The sequence below is a fragment of the Lycium barbarum genome, chromosome 6 (genome assembly GCF_019175385.1).
Source record: "Lycium barbarum isolate Lr01 chromosome 6, ASM1917538v2, whole genome shotgun sequence".
In the NCBI taxonomy this organism is placed as follows: Eukaryota; Viridiplantae; Streptophyta; class Magnoliopsida; order Solanales; family Solanaceae; genus Lycium; species Lycium barbarum.
The window spans coordinates 16,270,008-16,296,853 of record NC_083342.1 but is presented as its reverse complement, the minus strand read 5'-3'; the positions used below and the strand labels follow the sequence as shown (position 1 = coordinate 16,296,853).

General features: G+C 32.8%; 2 protein-coding genes and 1 long non-coding RNA gene across 4 annotated transcripts; 1 reads left to right on the top strand and 2 right to left on the bottom strand.

Annotated features, from left to right (window-relative positions):
* The first annotated feature begins 4,219 nt into the window (after positions 1-4,219).
* On the top strand, positions 4,220-9,529 carry LOC132643504 (uncharacterized). The gene is made up of 4 exons (XR_009583633.1): positions 4,220-5,070; positions 5,358-7,253; positions 8,589-8,690; positions 8,861-9,529. It is a non-coding gene; the product is annotated as an uncharacterized LOC132643504 (long non-coding RNA).
* Positions 9,530-16,138: 6,609 nt separating this feature from the next.
* Positions 16,139-21,588, bottom strand: LOC132643502 (methyl-CpG-binding domain-containing protein 7). 2 transcript variants are annotated; one of them, XM_060359933.1, is made up of 7 exons: positions 21,327-21,587; positions 18,515-18,634; positions 18,332-18,370; positions 17,888-18,010; positions 17,033-17,194; positions 16,717-16,948; positions 16,139-16,374 (listed from the first exon to the last, which is right to left on the bottom strand). In XM_060359933.1, exons 1-6 carry the CDS (start codon positions 21,537-21,539, stop codon positions 16,721-16,723), a joined length of 885 nt encoding a protein of 294 aa, XP_060215916.1. In that variant the 5' UTR covers positions 21,540-21,587; the 3' UTR covers positions 16,139-16,374; positions 16,717-16,720. The 2 variants fall into 2 exon arrangements, with proteins under 2 accessions (XP_060215916.1, XP_060215917.1); XM_060359934.1 differs by lacking the exon at positions 18,332-18,370 and having other exon boundaries at positions 21,327-21,588.
* Positions 21,589-25,846: 4,258 nt separating this feature from the next.
* On the bottom strand, positions 25,847-26,640 carry LOC132599605 (zinc finger protein ZAT11-like). Its single transcript, XM_060312924.1, has one exon. It carries the CDS (start codon positions 26,554-26,556, stop codon positions 26,071-26,073), a length of 486 nt encoding a protein of 161 aa, XP_060168907.1. The 5' UTR covers positions 26,557-26,640; the 3' UTR covers positions 25,847-26,070.
* Positions 26,641-26,846: the final 206 nt, after the last annotated feature.

The window sequence follows — 26,846 nt, the reverse complement described above, 5'->3', positions numbered from 1 at the left end:
TATAAGTAGCATGACTAATATTTCAGTTGGTCCTATACATGTGACTCGCTATCAGAAAGACAAATTACAATAGCTAAATAGTGATGGACAATATAAATCAATCACAGACCCCCAATTATTGGATCTAATCCTTTATGTAAGAAGTTTCGCATAGTTTGACAAATTCAAGGTGAAAAACAGGTTTGACTTTTTTTTCTTAGGTTTGTCATCCGGTGTTGGGTATCCGCTTTGAGGCACGACTAACTCGTACTCACGTCGAAAGTTCTCCTTTGAGGAATAAAACGCTACCTACCAAAAGCAATTCTATTTTCGAGGCTCAAGGATGGGGATACTTGCCCCCATCACCACCTTAATTTGGTGGTTGCATATGTTACTCTCTAGATCCATAATATATATTAATGGGAAATTATTAGAGAGAAGCAGTTTATTATTTTCTCAGTAACTTTTGTTTTGTTGTAAAATAAATAAATAAATAAATAAATAAATAATGCGTTTGCTCTCTAATTAATACTACACCTTTTTAAATGGACGAAAGAGTTAGATGTAGTGAATTCAAGTTTTAACGCCATACATCAACAAAAAAGAAATATTTGTTTGATTAAAAAAAGAAAAAGGTAAACCTTAAAATGAGACAATTCATATAATTAAATAATTTTCGATTGCTTTTTTTTCTTTTTCTTTTTTTCCTTCTATTGCTTTACAAGTAACCGAAAAACTTTGCTTTAAATGAGTAGGTCGAGAGGCTAAGTGGTTGTCGAATACCACTACGGATGTTACTAATTTTCAACTATATATTAACATGTACTTTGTGTTTAAAATAATGCGTGTCTAAACCCAAAAAAAAAAATATTAATTCGTGCAGCCAGAATCAAGCCCTGAGTTGGTCGATGTTACCATTATAAATTTATTGCTTAAGGGGATAGATAAGATGCTAGTAGCTGCTATCCAATCATCAATCAATTTGCTAAAATTTCAGTTATGTTAGTAATTGATCTATCTATTGGTATTTTACCTAATAATATGTACAATTTTTTTTTGTTAGCCTTACCATGCCAAATGACTTATCCAATCATCAATCAATTTGCTAAAATTTCAGTTATGTTAGTAATTGATCTATCTATTGGTATTTTACCTAATAATATGTACAATTTTTTTTGTTAGCCTTACCATGCCAAATGACTTTACTATTAATTCAGTTGTAGATTGACCTGCGATTGTAGAATTGTTTCTTTATTGACTTATAAGTCACAACCATCTGGTTCAATAAAGGTGTCGCGATTGAACCATGTGTGAGAAATTAGTATAAGTAAATATCGGTAAAAATTTCAAAGTAATATCGGTATAAATTTCAAAGTTCATTCTTTCAATTCAAAATCTCATTTGTTTGAATTCTGAATTTACCGTTAAACCGATCATATCCTAGTTCCAAGGAGACAAAATGCATGTACACATTTCAAATATCAGACGTAAGACATCAGTTTTTACCCAAAAATTCCAGAATAATGTAAACGATTTGCTTTATTTATAAATGATAAATACAAGGGAACAATAGAGTAAGTTGCCCGAAAGGTTATCCATGTATTGAGATTTGCCTATAAATATCACTTTTGTTTCTTTACGGACTAGAGTATCACTACTTTCCTCAAAATATACTCAACACGCAAAACCCTTCTTTTTTCTTAGTTGACATGCTATGCCATAAAATTCTATTTTTTAATAATAAATTTATTTAAGTCATCAAATCCATGTAACTCAACCCAAGCCAAACCAGTTTACCCAACCAACTCATGTCTTATATTCATTTAACCCGATTAGAGTGTTTAATTTATTTTGTAAATACATTTTATTAAAACTAAAAATTTAATCGTGTAAAAGATCAACTGAAAACATTGAGACTAGAAAGGGTGATGAGCGTTTCGTAAGACCCGTTAATGAACTGGAGTAATTGCCTTTTTGTTCTTAGACATTGCAGATTATTTAGCCTTGCACACTCTTTTGGATTTGATTTTAAAAATAATTGAATTCCCTCAACATTCTCTAAGGTTTGATTTTTTTTTTTTAACCATTCGTCTAGCTTTGATAACATTAGAGAACTTTGTGTCAGTTCATTTTTATGAGAAATTGACATTTGAATCCAGAATTTATATAATAAGACATAGAGAAGCAATAGAGATTAGTTAATTTACGTATCTAGCAGGAGATCCAAGTTGGTTGATTGGCATACGGTGTAGAATGCTTTGGTTTTGGTTTAGCTTACATGTAACGAGTCTTAATTATATTGATCCAAAAAATAAAATAAAAAAATTGGTAACCAAGTTAAATGGAGGGCAAAGTTCTATTTCTAAGAGTTGAGGGGCAAATCTGAGCCAATCCATCAATGATAGGGGTATGTTTGGGACCAAGTTCATATATGGGCAAATTTGCTCTATTTCCCATAGTTGAGGGGCATTTTTGGTCCTTTTCCCATAAATTTATTATTAAAAAATAGAATTTTATGTGACATGGCATGCCAACTAGGAAAGAATGAGGGTTTTGTCTGTTGAGTATGTTCTGAGGAAAAATAGTGATAGTTGAGCGATATTCTAGTTCTAAAAGAAACAAAAATGATATTTGTAGCCAAATCTCAATAAATGAATGACTTTTTAGGGAATATACTCGGGAACAATAAGTTTCAAGCATTGAAATAAAGACACAAAAATGTCAAATATGTATTAGAACACCATTTTCTCTTTTCTTTTTAAACTAAACGGAAATCCTTTCCTCATTAAACTCTTCATGTGGATGCATCATTTAGCCTTTTTGTTTCCCTTCCCTTCATTTAGTTTTGCTTCAATTGCAAATATCTTTTATATAAGCGCTTTTTAGGAGTAAAAATTAAGCACAAGGGTGAAATATTACTACTCCCTCCATTTTAATTTATGTGAACCTATTTGATTAGGCGCGGAGTTTAAGGAAAAAAAGAAAACTTTTGAACTTGTGGTGTAAAATGAGTCACATATAGAGTGTGTGGCTATAAATCATTGCATAAAGATTGTTTATGTCTAAATGTAGAAAGTGGTCATTCTTTTTGACATGAACTAAAAAGGAGATACGTTCACATTGATGGAATACAAGCATAAACAACGGAAATAAATAGCCAGGATCGAACTTGCATGTAATATAGACAACACATAATCACAGATTTTAATCAAACATAAAATCAATACTTATCTCTTGAAGCGAGACCGCGACCGCTAATCGAACCTTCAATCACGAGCAGAGACAATCTACGAGATCATCTTCCAGTTCCACAGTCTGCAGTCTTCTTCTATAGAACCTAACTAGCCTTTGGACTGTGAATACTTGTGTGCGCAAGTATTACAGCTCAGGAAAAAACGCCCCTCTTAGGGCTGAAAAGCATATTATATTTAACCACGTTTTAGGGTGCAAATCCTAGTTTAAAATGTGTGGGCTAACTTTTCCCCAAAGAATATTATTTTTCAAGTCCAAGAATAATTAGGCATAGCAGGGACCACTAATTTAATAACGAAGCTTCCAATTGTGGTATTAATTTGGAATATGAATGAATTAATCCTACCACAATAAATTACAATTTATTCTACTAAAAAATTGTAATTGCACTCTTCAGTTTAATTTCGAAATCTTTCATTAAATCTTATTTAGCTCCCCATGTTAAGATTACAGATACCAATCAATTAAATTAAATTACTGACAATTTAATTCATTGACTAATCAAATCCTTTATATTTCCGCTTAACTTATATCATGTGACGGATACCAAATCCACCTGCAGGGATCTCACATGAGACTTATAAGCATTCATAAAGGGGTATCATCAATCTCAAAGTCGAGATATGGATTCTATCAACTAATTATTATTTCACAAATGTATTTTGTCATTATCCAATTTACTAGGAATACATACCATTATCCAATTTACTAGGAATACATAGACCCGCAATTGAGTCGTACCTTTTAATAAATCAAAATAATAAACAAATCACATTAATCGTAATAATTATATCAAGATTAAGAGTATAAGTACATTTAATGAACTCTGGAATTTGTTTTATATATTCAGTACAAAAACACTTATCTCTACTTAGTCCTTTTAATACATACAAAATGTACTAGCACAAGAAGACGGAACTATACCGTTCCCATAATAAAGATACATTATATTTAATCTTGTGCTACAATCATACTGATGGATAATAGAAGAAACTGAATGTTTGAAGGAAAATTCTTCAAGAATGGTGAGCAGGAAGGTATGTAATTCTTTTGCTTTTCAATTTGTTAATAGGAGTATCAATATACTATATGTGCTTCCTGATTCTCTGTTAGAAAAAACTAAAAATCTTCAGGTTTATTTTCTGAGATATTGTTGTAGGGAGTGACAAGAGGCAATGTGATAGAGAAATTTTTAAAAAAGAATATGATGATTCCTTATTGCAGAGGAGATTCACAAATTTAACTTTAGTTAAGATACAAATTACAGCTTTAAATAAATTTCATGTAGCCACATCAAATAGTTGTGTTGTTGGTAAAGTTAAACAACTTATATTTTTTGATTTTTACCTGACTGAACTCGCAAAACAAGTGAATTTCTTATCCTGAAAAGAGTTCCTATCAATGCAAGATGTTCAAATGTCCAAAATCCAAGTGAAAGAATCATTTGCACGCAATTATCAACCAACATCTGGAAAGGTGTATATTCAGTCATGTGCTGAAAACGAAAAGTAGTCTGGTTCCCTCATGACACTAACCTTGAATGACATTGGAGAAGACAACAAAAAAATGAACACTTTTGTTCAGTCAAAGGAGACACAAAAGTAGCAACTGAACGAGCTGGATTTGAATATGGGGAGGGTGGGGGGCGGAAACAACTTTAATGGAAAATATAATGGGAAAAAAAATAAGTGGAAGAGTCTGAAGAACAATTTGTTTGGAGTATACTTTTGTTGTCTATTCTCTGGATTTAATATTATTGATTGAAAAAAACAGTTCCTTTTCAGGAGACATCAACTATGTCCAGTTGTGCTATACCAGTGGCTTTGAAATGTCTAACAGGTAAGCAGTCTCTAACATTCTCTCTGTCATGCTTTTAGGTCAATAACCCTGGTGAATGGATGCATACTTTCTTTTCTTAATGTCTGTAGATGTCAAAAATTATCCTTTTTTTTCTTTTATAATGAGAATTATCCAGTTCTTATCCATTGCAAGTGTGAAAAAGTGCATTAACTTCATTCCTTTTAGTTTGGACAGCTCTTAGATTTGCTTTTTCTACAACTATTATGCTTACATGTTAGCATTTCTACGAGTGGGATTGCTTATCTTTGTTTTGTTTGTATTGATAGTTAAATAGGGATGGATGACACAGAGATATAGTATGTGACAATAGAGTTGGAATGCTAAAGGTAAGTTCTTATTTGCTTACTTTTATGTTTCCGAAAGATGGATTTATAATAGTTAACCACAAGTGTCCTCTGCTCTCCAAAAATGTCTTGAATATCTGAATGTAAAGTCACTTTCATGTATTAGTAGGAGATGTAAGATTCTGCAATGCCAAAGTGAACAATATTTTGCTTTTTTATTTTCCCTTGGAGCAGATTTAGTTTTAAATTAAATGAGCTTCACCAAGAAGTATGAAGGATTGCCTTACCTGCTGCACTAACTATTGAATCTCCTTTGTAAAAATTTATACCTAGGTGTGATATTTTTAAATTTCCTTACTTAAATTTCTGATTTCGACACTCAATAAGACGACATTTTTTTCTTTTTGAAAGTATTTAAGAAAGAAGGACAAGAAAAAAGAGAAGAAGAAGCTCACTTCACGCCTCCTAGAATTACAATATTGGTAGGCGTTACATAAAACACATGAAATAGGCCTAATTAAGAAGGACAAGTAAATGAACCAAAATTTAGTGTATATGAGTTGGTGTTTAATTCTTTTGGATATAATTTCTTGCTAGATTTTTTAGTCACATGTCAGTAATTTTATAAGATTTTCACATGCATCATGTCTCTTTGATGCGCTTTGTCTTTGTCATCAATTAATTAGTGAAAAATTGAACGGTCTTATGGAAAATCAAAGAAAAATACCTGAAAGTATGCACGAAGTGGACTATGCACCTAGGTGTTTGTTGGATCTATTTTCTTTTTATTCTTTAAATACAGTAAAAACAGGGTTACTGTTGGTCCGAGATGCAATTTTGAGATCTTTGAAGCATTAAAGTTATCATCACTAACTACATGAACCTATTCCTCCTCTCCTTTTGGCCAAGATGTATTTTTGTGTTTTCCTCCCTGAATTTCGGCAGCAAAGTTGACATGATTTAATTTGTTGATTTTGGTATGAGCAGTGTTCTGCCCCTTGAAGCTTATTGTAAGTTTGTTCATTGGATTGTGGGTTTAATTGGATAGCAACCTATATTGCTAAAAGAAATTTAAAAGTTTTTGTATCGTTTAACTTGACTGCAGCATCAGGAATAAGTCCTTCTCGCTCAGAAGAAATATGCGATATTTTAATGTTATGACTCTTGCCCCAGCGGTCTCCTGAGAAGCTAATTTTCTCAATCAATATGCCAAGTAAATGAAAGTGCATGTTGCTATTATGGTTCACACTGTATAGTAAATAGTAATGGGTAAGGGTGTCTTAACTTAATTTAGTTACTGAATTGCTGTGTCAATTATATATGTGCTAAATCCATATGCTTATATAATACCAATGATATGCAATTTCTTACTTATTTACTGATCATAGCTTTCTCTGACTTGGAAGTATTAATTAGGAAACAAGAGTAACGGTGCAGTTTGAGGAGCAGTCAGATTGAGGAATAAATGCAAGTAGCAAAATTGAGTAAGTGCCCAATAGTATATTTTCTTTAGCTTTCCAACTGTTGATGATATCCTTTGAATCATCTTAGCTACAAAGAAGAAAAGGAAGTTATGTGCAGTGTAGTTAAAGGTTCTCAAGGTGATAGTACTACATTTTTTGGTAAATATTATAAATGGCTCATTTGGATCTTCTGCTTACTTTCCATCATCTTAATTAAAAACAGTCATCTCAGCTGCCGCTTGGTCTTCTGTTAACAAAAATCTTGTAATTGTAATTGTACTCCAAAAATATTACTTTTTTATGTTGCCTTCAGGATCCTCCAGTTGGAACTAATGTGTTTGAAGTATATAAGAATGCTTGGTTATGTGGTACTTTTAGGAACATTACCAGACAACTTGATCCAGTTATCGCCCGGGTAATATTTCATTGTGCCTCTTTAACTATTTGATTTCTTATCTGATGAATTTGTGTGAATAGATTGAAGTTACAGTGAGGAATAGGAGTTGCAAATTTCATTACTTTATTTATGTAAGGTAATGGAGCTTAATGTTTTAATGAAACCAACTGCAACTTGAAGTTAGTTTTATTGCCGATTTTCTGGTTTGAGACAGTGAGAGATACTGATGACTTACTCAGTGTTAACTACTTACCAGTTACGGATGTGGGAACTTGATAATTAATAAGGTTGTCTGCTGATAGTGAGACAAGGGCTATGTTTTCCCATCTTACAATTAGCAGACCTTTCTTGATCTAATTTCCTTCGTTCTTTTTTATTTTGTCTGAATGTGTAACTTAACTTGAGAATTCAATAATTGGACTAGATTGAGGAATTCCCAACTGATTAAAATGATACTAAAAATGCTGTCCTGGACGAAGACAATATGAACTGAGTACATTCTTTTACATGTTTTACAAGACTTATGCGCTAAGATAAAATAACTTCATTGTAAGTCAATTTACAAGTATTTAAGAAAATGTACTTTTCATTTCTTTCCCTAATTCCTTCTTACAAAGATTTTTGAATGTTAAAACCCTACAATAGGAGAGTTTTTCCCTTCAAAAAAGACATACATGCAGAGTGCGTCCATATATTTGGTAACTCGCAATGTTTTCCGTTTGTACATTTTGCTAGCATTTGTTTTGCACGCATTCTACGTAAAGAAACATCATAATGTACTTTATTTTTACAGCAACACGTGACTTAACAATGTTACATTGTATTGATTTCTTTTCCAGTCTAAGCTCTGTTTTGATATGGACTGAGATTTTTACAGTGGACACATATTCCATCTCTTTTGTTAACTTTCTTAAAGGATTCTACACATACATCTATTCGATTCAACCAAAAAAGTATTGGGATTATGATCCCTTACTGTTCGATGGGCGTAAACTGTTGAGTTACTGATTTGTTTAGTTTACACATGAATACTTTTGAGGCTGTACAGATGAATTTAATATTTTCTGTCTGTTGATTGAAAATTAAGAGAGGAGAATACAACGGCCTATTTCAGGAATACACTTTAGTAATGATGAAAAATGCATCATAAAATCCTTAGGCCAGTGAGAAGAGAAAGGTTGGTCTTTTCCTTCTTTGCTTTGTAATATTTTCATAATCAATTCTTGTGTTATCAGCTTCTCAGAGTTGACAAGTTAGTCATTGTGGATTGTGGAATTTTATAGTCATTGTACAACCCTTTATGAATTATTTAACAGGGAATTCTACAGGCTATAATGAATTATTCAATTGCAGGGAAATACAACAATGACTAAAGAACTATGTTGTTGAAACTGCACTAAGAGTTGAGAACCTCGAATTTTGAAGATGGTTTCTAGGAAAGACAATTGCAGACAGGTATATTCTCATTCTATAACTTAGTAATTTGATTTCTCAATCTGGTGTTCATCTGCTACCAATGAGGTGATCAGGATCTGTTCATGTTTTATATAAATGGAGAGGCGAGGGAAATCTTGCTTGAAATTGTTGTAACTTTAATATGAACTCATCTACCTTATTGTAAGCAGGACTTCACAACATATGCAGAGACATGACATGGTGAAGCATTGGATCACACTCAACAAACCTTATACATATTTATAGTACAAGGTTATGATCTCGGCAGCCAGTCATCACAGGGGCGATGATATATCCTTCTTCATGCCTTTTATAGAGAAGAAAACAGTGGCAGGTTCGAGCCTTACATTGTTGCACACAATGGCCTTGTGTATGACTTTATGTGCCTCAAACTCAAATCTATGCAGGACTATTGCAAGACAGTAATACTCTTTTGATTTCATGAGGAGGTTTCTACTATTATGTCAATATTTAATGTGGAGCATGGAGGCTATCAGGAATTTTTGAAGTAAGGATGACGATGAAAAACATTAGCAGGCAAAATCAAATGATGAATTTCGAGTGATGTCTCATGTCATGTCTTTTTATGGCATTTAATCTTTTGGCTTTGAAGTTGTACTATTTAAAAAAGTTTTGTTCTTTCAAGAAATTTCTATGTAGCATAAATAGTCAGCAACTATGTATACTCCGTATGTACATATCCTATTTACGCACAACAACTATTTATATTCAATTTGTTTGAGTAGGATGAAATATATGGGCATTTCTAGACTTTAGAGGGAGTGACACAGTAGCATATCAACTTTGAAGTCGTTCCTCATGTTGGGCCCGTGCGCATCACAGGCAGCAATTATCTAGTTATATATAAGCGTCAATCCGAAAAAGTTATCGTCCTCACACACTATTTGATCCTATGAAATTTCTCCATGTGGATGCTACTTTTCCTTTGTATTCTCATTTTTTCATCATTGATTTTCTTAACACAATTTACCTGGGTCTTTGTAAATAATGGTGTAACTTTTTGTGGATGTCTTCTTATCTCTTATTCCATCTGTTTCAATTTACGTGATTTTTTTTTTTTAGTCTGTTTAAAAAAATGTCACTTTTTTATAATTAGAAACAACTTAGCTTTAAAATTTTCTTTTTGTCCTTGATAAAATGATTTATAGACACATAAATGTTTAAAGTTTATTTTAGATCACAAATTTAAAAAATCTTTCTTTATTTCTTAAACTTTGTCAAACTTAGTGCCACATAAATTAGACGGAGAAAATATTAGAGAAACATATATTTCAATAATCACTTTGAAGAAGTTAAAACTACGTACCTTGAATTTTGGTGATTGTATGATATCATATTTTATTCGTGTTGAATCAGTGAGATTCTCATGTAATTGATTTTCTTTTTCCTAGCTAACTTTATTAAACTGCATAAGAAGATTTTGTGAACACTTTTATCCACAAGACTTATCAACAAAAAATGATTAATGTGCCATTAGATTAAATTAATTATGCAGTCGAAAAATGTGACACAAATTACTATATTTTTCAATTAGAATTACTATTCTGTATCATGACACGGGCCCCAATCGAACTAGTAGCTTTTAGAACTGTATATCTCAATTATTAAGTTTATTTTCCATCTACATTTTTCTTCAATAAAAACGGTGGAGTAGGAGGTTGTGGATTATAAAATTCCTTTTCTTATGTGCCGTACTTCTGCAATTGTACTTATAGGGAGAGTAAGTATTTAACTAGTCACCTAACCATTCCTTAAAAAAATGACTCCAGTATATTTCTAGGCATAATTTAGTTGACGTATCACGTATAGTTGCAAAAGTTATACTTCAATGAGAAAAATATTATACTTTCCTTTTGAGCTTGTTGGTATGCCAATCTCTGGTAGTATATAAGAAGGTTTTTTTTAGTGGGGTTAGAACTTAACGACTAGATTTTACTGATACTAGAACCATTCAATGCATTCATTACAAAGCTTGATTTGCAGAGGATATATAGTACGTAGACAATTATTTGGAAATGAAGATAAAGCAAAAGCAAGGGGTACATCACAAAACATCATAAATTAGTTACTACAAGAAGGTTAGGCAAAGAGGAAATAAAATCTCTTGCCTTCTTATTGTTTGAATAGAAGAAAATAACATTTTCAAATCTCTTATGTATTTCTTTCAGATTTCTTATGTGTAAAAAAATGAAGACCTCTTGTAAAAGGACCATAAAACTAAAAATAGTTTGTAAAGGACAACAAGCTCATTTCTCTCTGACTAATTAAAATATTGATGTCACTTGAAGGATTTCCCCAATGTAATTATGGATTTTCTGTTTCTTTGTTCTCATTGAAATTTATTTAACAGAAGAAATAAAATGTTTAGGATGATTCTAATAGAAAATATAATATTATCCTGTGATTAAAGTATAGTATTTCATGCTTTCAGTTTTTTACATAATCATTTAACATTTGTTATCTACTATAATTTAAATTAGTATCGCGTAGGACAATTAAAAGGCTTAGGATTCCTTGCCAGGAAAGATTTCTTCATTCCTAAGATTTGAACCCGAAGTATTTGAGTAAGAGCGAACGATCGTCATCTATCTCACCTCATGTTTTTCCTATTTTGATTAGGGAAATCATTTTTTCCATTTTTAAGGAATTTATTTTCCCAAAAAAAAAATGTTTTCCAAAATTTTTGACCAATTGAACATGACCGAACACACCCTTACTATGATATTAATATATACTACAGGGATAGTTTAAGTCACGAGGAAATAACCAACAATGTTTTGACAAACACAAAGTATAATCCACGTCATTTTGAAGATTCATCTTTAACACAATGGAAGGATTACTCCCTTGTAACAGCTATAAAGTATTTTACTTGCATATTAATTGGTAATCAGAAAATGAAGCAAGCGAGTGTTATAAGACCAAGAAAACATAGAGAAAGGAAATGCTAATAATATTGCAAATTTTTAATATTGGACATGAGTACATGACTCACTCAGTTAATTGAGATTTGAAAAAAGTAATATTTGAAGTTGAAAAAATGTGTGTAGAAGTTTGTACTTGAACATGAAAACATTTGAAGTTTTGGCATGAAAAATAAAAGAAAAACTTGAAAAACCTCTCTAAAACCTATTTTTTTCAAGCTTCAAATTCTGTATTGCAAGTTTAAAATTAAAATACTGAATCAGTTTGATAAACAAATACTTATTTAACATAATATTCAAATATTATTTCAAATCATTAAATTAAAATCTATGACCCGACGACCGACGAGATTTTTTTTTTTTTTTTTTAGTTTTCCACTCGGTATACAGTATCCGCATTAGAGCCCGACTATATCTGAATTCGTGTCACGTAGGATCTTATTTTGGGGGAAGCGCTCCCTAACAAGGATTTTTTCATACCCAAGGCTTAAACCTGAGACCTCTGATTAAGGGAGGAACAACCCCATCCACTGCACCACATCATTTGGTGGTTAGTCCGTTCAAATTCACGAAAAAGAAAATGACCTAATAATACTAATTAACATTCTTTTTTTTTTTTTTTTTCCCCACCCATTTAGGAGGCTAATTAACATTCTATATCACAAACTATAGAGATATTTTTTTTTTATTTATAAAACATAACAACAAAATTTACAAAATATACGAGATCTAAAAAATTAAAAGGGCAGCCCTCCTCCCCATCCTTCAGCCAGCACGTCCAGCGGCACCACCACATTGAAGATTGTCTCCTCTCGTTTTGGTCTTGCAATCTCTGCCACATTCTTTTTATAATTAATTGTTTAATTAACTCATCTATGGTGATTTAATGGGATAAAAATAGAGACGGAATTCAGAGAAATCAATGGTGGCACTGGTAGTTCAGGTGTTTGGATCTCAATTGTTGGCTATCCCATAGTGATATTTGGTTGAAGAGTGGCGGAGGGCTGATTTTCAGAGAAATCAATGGCGGAACCTTAAGCTTTACCTTTCTCCACTGACGTCACCGATGAAGCGGTTCCATAGATCTGGGAGGAACAAGAAGAATGCAGAAGAAACGAAGATGGATTAATGCTTTTTTTTGATGGGGTCGTGTTATTGGTGATTTAAGGTGGTTTTCATGGTTGAGTGGTGGTTGACAACTCAACAGAGATATACATATTTCATACCGGTTTGTCCCAAAAGAAGATTAGCAAGCGGAAAACTGAAGTCGACTATGTTTCACGTGAATTTTAGATATCTAGGTGTTGAATAATTAGGAGTTTGGGCAATGAATTGTATGAATAATGGTAGAATCGTAACTTATTTAAAACATAAAATTATATGAATATTGATAGAATCGTGACTTATGTTACAGAAAATTATATTTCAAGTTTTCTATATTGTTGTAGTTGTTTTAATTTGCATGAATATTGTATGAAAGTTGTATACAATGTCGTTGTATTAAATTTCATCTGAATTTCGAAGCGAGTTTCAAAATTATATTAAATTTGAATGAAAGTTTTATACAATGTTGTTGTATTTAACTTCATCTGAATTTCAAAGCGAGTTTCAAAATTCTATAAAATTTGAATGAAAGTTGTATACAATGTTGTTGTAGTTGTATTACATTTTCAAAACCTAACATGAACTTTACACAAATTTTATACAGCTATATACATATTCCATACTGTTTTTATACAGTTTTCATACACGAAAAGTGTGAGAATTTTAAGCCTTGAGCAAGATGTAAATATTTCATACAATTTTCATACACAACATTTTGAGCGAAATTTTTAAGCCTTGAGTGAGATATACAGTTTTCATACAAAAAATATTGAGTGGATTTTTTAAGCTTTGAGCAAGATATAAACATTTCATACAGTTTTCATCACAAATTTTGAGTGAATTTTCCAAGCCTTGAGCGAAAATTTTCGTATATGTTTTGTAAGAAATCTATTGTTATGTTTTGTAAACTGAAAAGTATCGTCATATTTTGTAAATCCTATTCTTATGTATATGTACGTCATTCTCTCTGAAAGAGAAAATGGCTAAAACTGTTAAGAATCTGACTATTAAATCAAGAAGCTAATTTTGCCTATTTTATGTGAACATGTATATTTGGACATATTTATGACAGGCTCAAAATTGGAATAATTATTTGGCATTGCTACCTCTAACAGGTAATTATTGATAATAACTACTTTTTAATTTATTTATATTTAGTAGCTACAGTGATTCTGTAAATTACCGTTCATAGCTATACCAAAATACATCAGGTTCATGACTTGTATTTCTCCCTCATTCCTCTCTTCTCCCTCACCTCTCTCTCTCTCTCTCTCTCTCTCTCTCTCTCTCTCTCTCTCTCTCTCTCCGGCCAAATACCTTTCCCTCTCTCCGGCCAAATACCTTTCTCTCTCCCTAGTGCCTCTCTCCGGCCAGATATGGTCAGATCCGAATAAAAGTAGTGGAGGCATAGTTTTGTGCTATAGGTGATTGATTGAAACAGTGACCACCTCGTAATTACTTCATTTTTTATAACCTTACTATTCTATACCCTGTAACTATAAGATTTCAAATAAACAGCAATAAAAACTCAAATAAAATCTAGAGAATTAGGAATGCAAATTAGGGTTTTAGTAGAATTCAGGAGCTTACAATTCGATCTCGCCGGAAACTTGCCGTCCAGAGGCAGTGGCGTTAACTTCGCCGCCGAAATGCAATTGAAATTGGGGCTGAATGTTTAGTCGGATTTTGGGTCTTTATTTGCGGTCCATTTGTAACAACATGAGATCTTTGAGTAACAAACATGAGATATTCATCATATTTTTAGTGTATTTTTTTGTATTTGACCGGAATCCATGGCTTTTTCTCCTTCTTGTATATCAGAGTATATTTAAGTGTATTCGTCATTTTTTTAGTGTATTTTTTTTTTTTGAATTTGACCTAAGATTTGACCAGAATCCATGGCTTCTTCTCCTTCTTATATCTCAGATATGAGAATATTTGAGTGTATTTCGTCATTTTTTGAGTGTAAATATAAGTTTAATGTATTTGGTTGGTTTTATTTTTCGGCAAACTAGATGTATTTGACTGTATGTGTTATTTGAATGATCTATATACAACCAAATACAACCAAAACAAAAGGATAAATCAATATATAAATACAATAAAATATACAGCTCTGTCGTGTATTTAAATGTATTGGAATACAATCATTTTGAATAAACGTATATTCAAAGAAATTAAGGTTGCATGTATTCAAATACAGTCAAATATACGTGACATCAGATAAGGCTGGATACAACTGAGCAGTGTATTCAAATACACTCAAATACAACGAATTTGCCATAAACTACCTACGAATTATAAATTGATAAAAGATAGCTACTAATTGTTAACATCCCTTAAAAGGTAGTTATTCTTTTAAGTTGCCCTATTTTCAAAGGGTCATTGGCACTTATGACCTTATTATGCGCTGATCTTTAATTTTTTACCGCGTAACGAACAACTTTTCGAGGGTATAAATTTATATTTTCACATTATAATATCAATAAATTATATCTTGCGCTCTTAAAGAATTTATGCCCACTAGCCATAAGTGTGATTGCTAAATGGAAAAAATTAAAAACCAACCCGTTTCAAGGGGAAACTTTTTAAAGACCAGGCCATTTGAAGGGGAAGTCATGCAATTTCTTTATTTTCAAATCTTTTTTTTTGGGCGGATCGCTCTTCATGTGGGGTGGTCTTTAATTTTTTCCCTTCAAATGATGTTCTTTAAGTTTTGTCCTTCGCTCGAATCCCAGCTTAGTAAAAAAAAAAAAAAAAATCTCGCAAGGCAACATTTGAGCCTCATGTGCAGTGAAATTCTGCCCGAAAGGCAAAAGTTAAAGACCATCTTTTTGAAGGGCAAAAATTAAAGACCACCCCAGCGAAGGGCAATCCTGCAAATTGCCCTTTTCAAATCATAACTTGGATTAGGCCTTACGCTTTGGATTAGGCCTTACGCACATCTCAACAGCAAGGGGGGAGGGTATTTTGCCAAACAGTCTATTTCTCAGAAATAGCGCACTAGCACAATTCCATTTACTAACTCTTTACAAGCCAAATAAAGAATAACCCATTATAAAGGAAAGAAGAGAGCCCTATTAACCAATTAAGAATACTCCTTTTGAAATACTATTCACAATTTTCTAACATAAAATTCCTCTAATGCACTTTTAAAGTTTTAGGATAACTAATATGGCTTATTTTAAATGGAAGGCGGGTCAAGGGGCAATGGAGAAGTGCTCTGACTTTTACGGGTGCTCACAGTTCGAATCTTGGAACTAGCCTCTCCAATGATGAGGTAGAGCTGTCTACATCTACATTACCCGAGCTCGCCTGTGCAGGAACCTTTTGGCAAGGATATGTTGTTGATTCAAGCAGCCGCGAGCTTTCAAATCAGAGCACATGTAGTACACCGGATTAAAGCTTGAACTGACATGCACCATAGAAGAAAGTATCCGAAATTGTCACAAGACACAGAATTAACAGGACAACAGATTCTGTGCAGCGATTAGATAGCAACGTGAAAAAAAAGTAACATAATGTCAGTATGTACAAGATAGCATGCAATTCTCTAGGTAAGAAGCAGTCCAAGCTTTCTTGGAGCATAAACAACTGTTACCAACCGCATTCTTTTTGGACTCTCCATTTAACGCCTGCAAGGAAGATAACGTACGGCCATCTGATTAGACGCACCAGTGGTATATGCAGTGCTATTTTAGTTGTTTTACTACAAGAAAAGGTAACTCATGCTTCATATAATGCATGAAAGCTGACAAAACAAATGCAGAGAGCTTTGAGTTGGAAACTACCATAGTTGAATTGTCTCATTTCAGCTGACATGCACATGAAATATTAAGTGAAAGTTCTCGATTTAATGAACGTGAAAAGAGGTGTTTAGGTGCGCTCCATGAGTTGTTGGGAACGTTACTTCCAGAGAAAATATGCCTTATATGAAGGGAATATAGAAGAATTGAAGCTTTAGTGCTTTGGCTTACCTTTCTAGTCCGAGTTTTCTGCATTCAGGGTCTCATCATCATTCATGAACAACATGAATCTTTTAGTCCATTGCTGTTTTACCGAATCAGGAATTGGTGTTCCAGCAATGAAAGGATTCCAAGCATCCCCTTTAGGACTAGATAGAACCCAATTTACTTTTGCTGGTGGAGAAAGAAATGAGGATTGGTCCGAAGTTTCTTGAGCAATGTTTCTCTTACATGGAAGAGATCTCTACAAAGGCAAAAAAGGAGACATTCTTGACATCAAAAAAGATAAAATGTTATGTTTATATTGAGCTTCTGGATATTAGCTTACCTTTGCAGGATGTTGCAACTTAAACATCTTGGACAGTGGCTTATTTTCTTTTAATTCTTCTAGAGTAGCAGACAAAGGAACATGTTCTCTCATTTCCGCCAAGTATCTCAGTGCTGCTATTCTGGATCTAAATTTTTGTCCAGTTCCTGGTTCATAGTAAAACTGTACACGAGGATAATAATAAACCGGTTTACAATTTCATCAGAATGGCACATACCAAAACAAAGAAGGAAAAGGTGAAAAGAAAAATCTTTGTCGTAAATCATAATAGCCAAAACGGACAAGAACAGCATGTTAATAGATGAAACTTCATAAACTCAGAAAAAGAAATAGACAGAAGATGAGGGTTAATAACTGCATTAATATGCTTATATGTGAAATTACCCTATGATGATTGATGATGCTTCAGAAGTCAAATCAGTGCATTCTGAACAAGGTAAAACTGAATTATAGAATAAAGTAGACAACAATCAAAAGAATTCCATAATAATTTCTCTATGAGAAATTTTGTAAAACGCAAAAGCATGCTCAAATAGCTCTTCGGATAACTCTCTGCATAACGTGCAAAATGAAGCACGTATATGATGTTTAGTAAAAGCTTATGAAAAGGGTTAAAATATTTAGAATGATTCTATTACCACCCCGCCTCAACTCCCACTATCCGTCCTTAGGGGAATGCTCTTACCTTAAAGAAGAAAACTATACTTAACAAACTACCAGAAATTTTACCTCGGATCCGTTAATGTACCATGGTTTATTAGACATAAATGATAGGGCCAATCTGAGAAAACATAACAGCAGCCTGATATCAAGGTAGATAAAATGAATTAACTATTTTGAAGGACAGGAGTGTACCTTATCCACGTTGCTTCCGTCTCTACGTGGTACCTCTTCTATCACCCAGCCATCAGGAAGTTCACAGGGAAAGTTGGCTGCACTTGTTGATGGCACAATTGCCCATTCATCCATACTCATGAACTGAAATTTCGTCGACATCAATTATCAAGTTTCCTAGTAATTTCCCTTACGAAAAACCATAATTTGTTTTCTTCTCAAATCTTAGTCCATTGCTTTGTTACAAATTTCAATTTTCAATTACAAAAACAAGGGGAAGAAGAAGAGCAACAACATGACCCTCTTCCTTCCACCGCCCCCATCCCAAACCCAAGATAAAAAAACACAAGAAAAAATGTAAATAAAGTTAAAGAAAACATATCACTATAATAATGATTCAACACACTCCATCCACACAAAAAGAGTTAGAAAAGAACTGAGGGCGAAAGTGTAGCCAAGTCTGACCTTTCCACCATAAATAAACGTCTTCCGAGATAGAGAACTCTGTGAAGGATGAATACTCCGTGGATGACCAAAACAGGAAAAAACACCACGTAAAAAATAAGAAGAAAGGAGATTCATACTCAGACATCATCAGACTAGAGAAAGTACTAAATCTTTGTGAAAATATTCAACTCTTAGACTTGCCTTAGGATAGCTTCTCATTACCGATGCCCTGGTTCTAGGAGCAAATATTTCACCATTCAATCGTCGTTCGACTTCTCTCAATGATCTGTACTTTAGTCCAGTCCCAGGTTCATAGTAGTACTGCATCACAACATAATGTATGTTTTAGAGCATGATGTGATAAAAACACAATTGACTTGTTGTATCTTTATGACACAACAGAAACGATCTAAAATAGTCAGACTTGTAAAATTGAAGGTCTAAATCCATGCCTCAAGGTACAGACACATCAATTCTTTCATCACACGCAACATAACCTCAGAGACAAAGCCATAAAGATCTCATATTTAAATCAATTTTTAATTCAATTCAGCTTTATTCTTAGTCCTGGTTAGTCTTTCTCTTATTCATCAGCTATAGTGTGAACCTACTGTATGACGTTCCCAGGGACAAATTACCTAGTTGTCTACTAACATTCAAATTTCATGACAAAATGAATCAAAACAGGTTTTGTGATATTAAAAATACTCTATGCATCAAAATAAAGAAATAAAAATGCAAAGAAAGGAAGAACTTAAGTTTGATGCTATAGCAAAACTCAACCTTTAAAATACCTCAGTTACAGGATAACTAGCAATAACTTCAGATGATAGAAAGTTAACATCTCACCCACTTTTTCTTTGGCACAATAGATGCAGACTTACCGGTTTGGCCATAGATTTTGGCTCAAAGATTTGAAATAATATTTGGAGATTATCTCAAGTAAGCGTTTGGATGGTTTCAGAAGAGGTAGGGGTAGGCCAAAGAAATATTGGGGAGAGGTGATTAGACAGGACATGACGCAGTTACAGCTTACCGAGGACATGACCTTAGATAGGAAGGTGTGGAGGACCCACATTAGGGTAGAAGGCTAGTATATAAGTCTCGTTATCTTTCCTTATTAGTAGGCGCATTAGCGCATTATAATTTCTTGTGCTTTGATTTATGTTATTATTTGCTACTTTCTGTACTTTGATTACTCTATTTTATCTGTGCCGCTTTCGTGATTTGCATTTCCATATCGCTTTGAATTCCTTGATTATCCTGTTTTACTGTGTCGCTTGCATTATTTCATTGCAATATCGTTTTAAATCTTTTAACCTTATCTGACCCCCTTTTTATGCTTCTATTGAGCCGAGGGTCTCTCGGAAACAGCCATCCTACCTTGGTAGGAGTAAGGTCTGCGTACATTATACCCTCCCCAGACCCCAAGATGTGGGATTTCACTGGGCTGTTGTTGTTGTTGTTGTTGTTGTATCTCAAGTAAGCGTTTGTTTATACAGTTGTTACCAAAAAAAAGCGTTTGTTTATCAAATTGGTACATCACTTCAACTTCAAACTTGAAATATAGAATTTGAAGTTTAAAAAGCAGAATTTTAGAAGTTTTTCAAGTTTTTACTTACTAAATTCAACTGTGTTTTCATTTCCAAATACAATTTCAACTTCCAAATACCCTTTTCAACTTCAACATCAAATACTACTACTTTTTTTCCAAATTTCAACCAACTCACGTCCAAATGCCTAATATAGTTATATGTTTTGAGAAATTCTCAACCATGTGAATATGCATATATCGTTGTGTGCTCGTACTCGTCGTTAACATGCTATATCTGCTCCTTAAAGGTTGGAGAGACAAAAATCATACGACATGTTACCCTGTCAACTTCAGTTACCCCCAAATTGAATTAATTAAGCAATTTACAATATCTTTCTTCCACTAACCCAGTTCACCACACCACCCTAACTCAAAATCTCATGGCCTTAAAGTGACATTCATCCCATTTTTCTCTTGTTGAAAGTTAGCAAGCAGAAACAATGAAGTAAAAAAATAGAAGGATCTAATTTGTATACACTGATAAATGTAAAGAATTTGTATACTATAAGTGAATTTTATCCTATTACACTTGTGTTACTTGTCTTACTTTTTTAAAAATTCTATTCTCATTTATCATAGACTGCCATGTCACATGTGGTAATTTATTTATACTGCCAGGGGTTGTTTGGTAGGAGGTATTAGAGAAAATAATAATGATATTAGCTTTGGTATTATTTAATGCCTTTTTTGGTAGTGTTTTCGACCTATGTATAAGTAACACCTTATTCAATACATTCTGTTATACACACTATTCAGTACTATTCTTATACTTATACATAGTAAACCAGGCATTAACCATACCATATTGTTTCTATTCTAATAAACCCTATTCAGTACTACTAAAAAATTATGCAATGCGTGTTACTACTTACTACAACAAACCAAATAGTCTGATAAAAATAATGTCCACATAACTAATCCTAGCATTACTAATCTCTACAATACTAATACACCCTATTCAACACTATTTTTATACACCCTGCCAAACGACCCCTCCCTTCAGTTATAGAAATTAACTTCAAAAGGGAAGCAAGTATATGCAGCAAAAATATTAAAAGGAAAAGTGATGAACTAGCAATAATAGTATCAGAATTAACAATGAAAATGACAAAAATACCCTTGAAATCCCTCAAAATCTTTTTTCTACCAGCCAGTTTGGAGGGCTTTTTTGTAAACAAGCAACTTCTTTTTAAAAATATGCAATGCATGTTATTTTTAATACAACAAACCAAACCGTTAACAAAACAATACCAAAATAACTAATCCTAGAATAACTAATTCCAGCTTAACTTGTCTTCAAACCAAACGACCCTTTAGTGTATAAAAGTTCACTTCAAAATGGGAACAAAGAGCAAGTATATTTACAGCAAATTCACTTAAAGTAAATTGCAAAATGTTAAAGAAGGAAAAGTGATGGACCCTGTCAACTCGATATCCGTCAGAGCGAGGTACTTCTTCAACACCCCAACCAGGTGGTAGCTTAAAGTTTGAAACAGAAGTGTATGGTGTAATGGCGGTGGTGGTAGGTGGCACAGTCATTAGTTGACCGTAAGTTTGGTACTCTGCACCGCTTCGATGGCGACGTGTCGGTGACATTGGTACCAGCTGCATTGAGGAATTGTGTTTTTCCATGCTTCTACAAGATTCTCAAAGTGACAACCACGTAGTATAGTATATATATATATATATATATATATATATATATATATATTTTGTGCAAACTCTGTCCACCTGGTGGGAATGTAACAGCACCATTGTTTCTTGTTTTGACACATTAGTACTCACTACTCCGGACCACAATAAGTGTCCCTTTAACAAAAAAAAAAAAAAATCCACAACCAATATCGTTTTGGAAATTGAAGACAAAAATAGTACTCCCTCCATCTTAATTTAGATGGCATCATTTGATTTGACACGAAATTTAAGAAAAAAATGAAGACTTTTAAAATATGTGGTCCAAAAAAAACCTTATATAAATATGTGGCTGTAAATCATCTCGTAATGTTAAATTGCTTCTAAATATAAAAAAATAACATTCTTTTTGAGACAGACCAAAAAAGAAATGGTGTCACATAAATTGAGACAAAGGGAGTAATTGTTTTTAACTATACTTTTATATTAAAAAACTTCTTAATATAGTGTCCAATTCACAAGAAACATTTAATAAATAGGATAACTTAGTAAACTATACATTGTATTTATTGTGTTTTCTAATGAGCGCAGTGGCGGAGCCAGAATTTCATTTAGGGAGTTCAAAAATTCTAAAAGGTAAATACACGAAGAAGTCAGGGGATTCAACATCTACTATATATATACATAATAAAATAATTTTAACTTTGAAAATACACTGTAATTTTTTGCCGACGGGGTTCGGATACCCCTGGAGCTAACGTGGCTCCGCCACTAAATGAGCTTAAAATGAGCTAAAGAGACACTTATTTTGGGACGGAGGGGTGTTTTTGGTGGAAATTTTGTTTCTTATCTAAATTCGCACGTTTTCCGGAGAAGCCTAACACTAGTTTTCGCGTGAAATTTTATTCACACACTTATCAATATTCTGTTTGGACTAAGTTTCAGGTTATCCAGCATCGCTCATGGGTTAATTTGCACATTAATTGTGTGTCACCAAACATCATTCGAGGCTCACATGCTTTTTCCTTTGGGAAAAAATGATCTAATAATACTATTTAAGACTTTATATTATAAAATATAAGAATATTTTTTCTTATTTATAAAATATACCAACAGAATTATAAAGTTCATCAGATTTGGACTTAATAAGATACCCATAATTTTGAGTTTTTTTTTAAGGAAGAGAAATCTGATTTTTAAATGTGAGCTTAATTTTAGGATAGTTACCAATCACCTTCTTCTTCTTTTCAAAAAGATTTCTCTCTGTCTCTCTTCCTTTACAGATGTTGACAGATACCATTTTCAAACCTAAAATTCATCTTCTCTCCTAGTATGATACGATTTCGACGAACAATTCTCCACCAATTTTAACATTTACATATACATTTTTTGCCCTTATTAATACTCATATATCCCTTTTGCAGTTATATAATAAATCTCTCCCTTCTTTTTGGAATTATCCAACAAAAAATAGAGGTAGGGTCATACAAGAGAGATTATTCAAATCTTCTAATGGTCCCAATTGATGAAGACGGAGGTATGTCACAGTTTTATTTCACTCGATCTCCCATCGTTACAAAAATTTATACTCCACATATTTATTTTCTGGTATATGAACTTTGTATGGAATCTGGTTTGTACAATTACAGATTTATTATACATATTTTCTCATAATTTATATACACTTTGATAAGATTTTATACAATTTATATATACTTTATGATAATCAAAATATACATACAACTTTTATACATATTTCATACATAAAAATTATAACGAATTTATACAGTTATACATAGTGCATACAAAATTTATACATATCTGTTTTCTGGTGTATGAACTTTGTATGAAATCTGATTTGTGTCAATTGCAAAAATTATAACGAACTTTGTATGAAAACTGATTCATACCGAGAAATTGATTGTGTATGAATTTTGAATGAGAGAATAACCGATTAGAATGGACTTTTCAAGCAAAAGTCGAAGAAAATTAGGGAATAATATCTCTTTATATTGAATGGGGAGAGAAAAGTGGATAAAATAAGGAAACAAAAGTTGGGGAAAATCAGGGAACAATATCTCTTAGTTTTGAATGGGAGAGAAAAGCTGATAAAATAAGGGAAGTTTCCTTACGTTATTTACTGTTTTATTTGCTTCTTTTTAATTTACCTGATTCGTATAGATTTTGTAAAAAATTTATTGACATATTTTGTAAACTGAAAAGTATCGTCATATTCTGTAAATATACTCTCTTACTATGTATATATATGTTTTTTGCCCTTTGCTTTGTGTATTGGGTCTCCAAACTATGAATAAAAGTAGTAAATCGGTCAGTAATCCAGCAAAGACACTAATTCGAACATCACGCCATCACTAGTTCATCCTAATATCCATCTCGCTCTCTTACACGAATTCCTGAGCTAAAACTTATTCATGTATGAGAGAATAAATAATATTAAGATAAATGGACTAAAAAAAAAAACATACTATCACTCTCCAACATTAGAACCAACGAAAAAAAAAAAACATTAGAACCAACGAGAATAGGACCAATAGGTGCAAGACTCGTGCTTTGCTAGTCTCTTGATTATTAGCGAAAACTCAAGTCTTATATCTCGTTAAAAAAGATACTATCTTTTATTAGTTTCTTTCGAAAAATATAACGTATCTATATTTTAAATAATTATTTATATATTTTCCATTTTACTCTTAAAATTTTATAGTCATATAAATATTATGACATGTTTAAGAACACAAGTTTTAAAAGTTTTATTGCCGCACAAATCATGTGAGGTCTCAGCAATGCAAATCAGGACTCTAATTGCCCGATCTAACGATAAAATCATATTTTAAAAAACTAGCAATTATAACAAAACGTATACAACCTCCAACAATTCCCACAAAATTAAGAATTTTGGAGATCTTCCTAGCTTCTCTTTCTTTAATTTAGATCTTCTCTTATCACAACACCAGCCGCCATTGTTCTACCGCCCGCCGCCATTTACTCTGCCCCCGTCTCGTCTAAATTTCACCGGAAAATCAAATGACTACATCTATCCGTTTCTTTTTCCCATCAGTATTTTCTTCACGAGTTCTCTCCCGTGGCTTCTACAAGTTCTCCTCTCCATGTACACTTGTATACCATTGTTTAGTATTGTATATCCTATGTATGTCCAAATATACAAATGACATACACATAACATACAATGATATATACTCCCACAAAAATACAAGATATTTACATATTATACACACAACATATAGTAATATACGGATTTTTATGTTGTTGTATGTATTTGTATGTCGTGTGTATGTCACTGTATGTATGGTGATACATATAACATACAATAATATACACTAGACATACACCAGATATATAATGAGATACACCGAATATACATTCATTTCTACCTTCAAGCCGCAGAAGAAGAAGAGGCCATAGGAGGTGACAGTACTACTGTCACCAATATTAAAGTAGTGACGTCGCCATCGATGGCTAACACGCTAGTGGCAGCAGTAAATGGGAGGAAATTCAGAATTATATCTTATATCGGGTGTGAATAGACTTTTTTCAATTTTAGGGGATAAAATTAAAGAGCATATCTTATTTTTGGGGCGAAATTGGTTTTCCAACTGTAGGGGGATATAATTAGGTAAACTTATATAAATAATTACCTTATTGCCCCTTCTTATCATTCGTAGCTACCTTTTCGAAATTACCATTCGTAGCTATCTTTTGTGTATTCGCATGTATTTTGACAGTGTTTCGCTGTATTTGAGTGTACATTTTCGCTGTATTTGAGTGTACATGTTCAGTTGTATCTGATGTCACATGTATTTGAACTTTATTGTATCTGATGTCACATGTATTTGAACTTTATTTGCCGAAATACACTCAGATACACTCAAAATACAAGTAGAAGAAGCTATGAAAAATATGTAAGACAAGTAATGTGATTGACTGAGTTCGAACCTAGCGGGCAGTGACAGAGCCACACCCAATAACCACTCCAGCCACAAAAGCTTGATATATTTTGTTATAGCTACGAATGGTAATTTACAAAATCAGTGTAGCTACTAAATATAAATAAATTAAAAGATAGTTATTAGCAATAATTACCTCTTAGAAATAGCTATGCCAAGTAATTATTCCATAAAATTAAGAGATATTCCTTCTCTCTTAAATTGCTATAAATTGTAAAATATTACTCCATTATGTTTGATAATTAGTTAAAAGTATTTAAAAGAGTGATAATTAGGAACTTTTTATGTATGTGGATGTAAAATTCTCATGTTGAAGACTAGAAATTTCAAAGATTTCATGTTTTATTGAATTCAAACTATATCATAAATTGGGAGTACAATTTGATAGAATTTAAATGAATCAAGGGAGTCAAGATAATAAAATTACTCTACCGTTCCCATAAAGAATCAAGGGAATTAAGGAAATATACAAGAAAAAAAATGCAGCATGAATTGTACAAGAAAAGAACTAACAAATCAACTTCAACTCCTAATCCTATGTACAAGGATTACAATGAAAGGGGACCTAAATAAAAGATATGTAAGGCTGGAGATGGAACTGATGCCGTTGGCCATATCTTTAGATCAACATTTCCTTCCTCGGGGGTTAAGTTTAAGTCCAAGCAAAAAATTCTCTTGCTGCTATTTGACTTCTTCAACACTGGAATCATCGTCGATGTTTTATTAATTTCATCGCGGTGACGCCTCATGTGTCCACCTAATGCTTGACCTAAAGAAAACTCCATTCCACAAATAGAACATTTATACAACTTGTTCTTTTTGGCTTCAACAACAAAATCTCCGAGTAATCTTGGCCGTTTATGACTTGCACGGTGACCACCGAGGGCTTGGAAAGATGGGAACCGTTTATTACAAGTCTTGCATTCGAAGTCATTCCAATGATCTAGTTTGTTGTTTAGAATTAAGGCGCAGTTAGCCATGGCTTGTGCTTCCACTTGTCCATCATCTTCTCTGCTTCTTTTCATGCTAGTCATGTTTATGAAAATATAAGGATATCTTAGTATACCAAGTTTTTGATACTTACTTTGAAAGAAATGAGAGAATATAGAAGTGGGATATGATACATTTGTTGGTGTTGTTTCATCACATATATATAGGTTTCAGCTAGGCTAAGCTTGCGTGTTTCTGAAAACGTGGCAGTTTAATTTAACCGTGTTGTTCGACTTTACTTGTTGGTTAAGTTAGTCAAAGAAAAAAAGTCAGTCAAATAATGGATATTTTTAATGTGGAAAATGCGGGATGGAAATTGATTTAAATGGATGTA

What these genes read in the sequence shown, in the direction of transcription:
- LOC132599605 (XM_060312924.1), bottom strand. Translation starts at nt 26,556, where the DNA reads ATGACTAGCATGAAAAGAAGCAGAGAAGATGATGGACAAGTGGAAGCA.
- LOC132643502 (XM_060359933.1), bottom strand. Translation starts at nt 21,539, where the DNA reads ATGGAAAAACACAATTCCTCAATGCAGCTGGTACCAATGTCACCGACA. An exon ending in ACGGATATCGAGTTGACAGG is followed by an intron (nt 18,635 to 21,326) that starts GTCCATCACTTT and finishes GTTGTGATGCAG; the next exon opens with TACTACTATGAACCTGGGAC. An exon ending in AGTTGCAACATCCTGCAAAG is followed by an intron (nt 16,949 to 17,032) that starts GTAAGCTAATAT and finishes TTGCCTTTGTAG; the next exon opens with AGATCTCTTCCATGTAAGAG.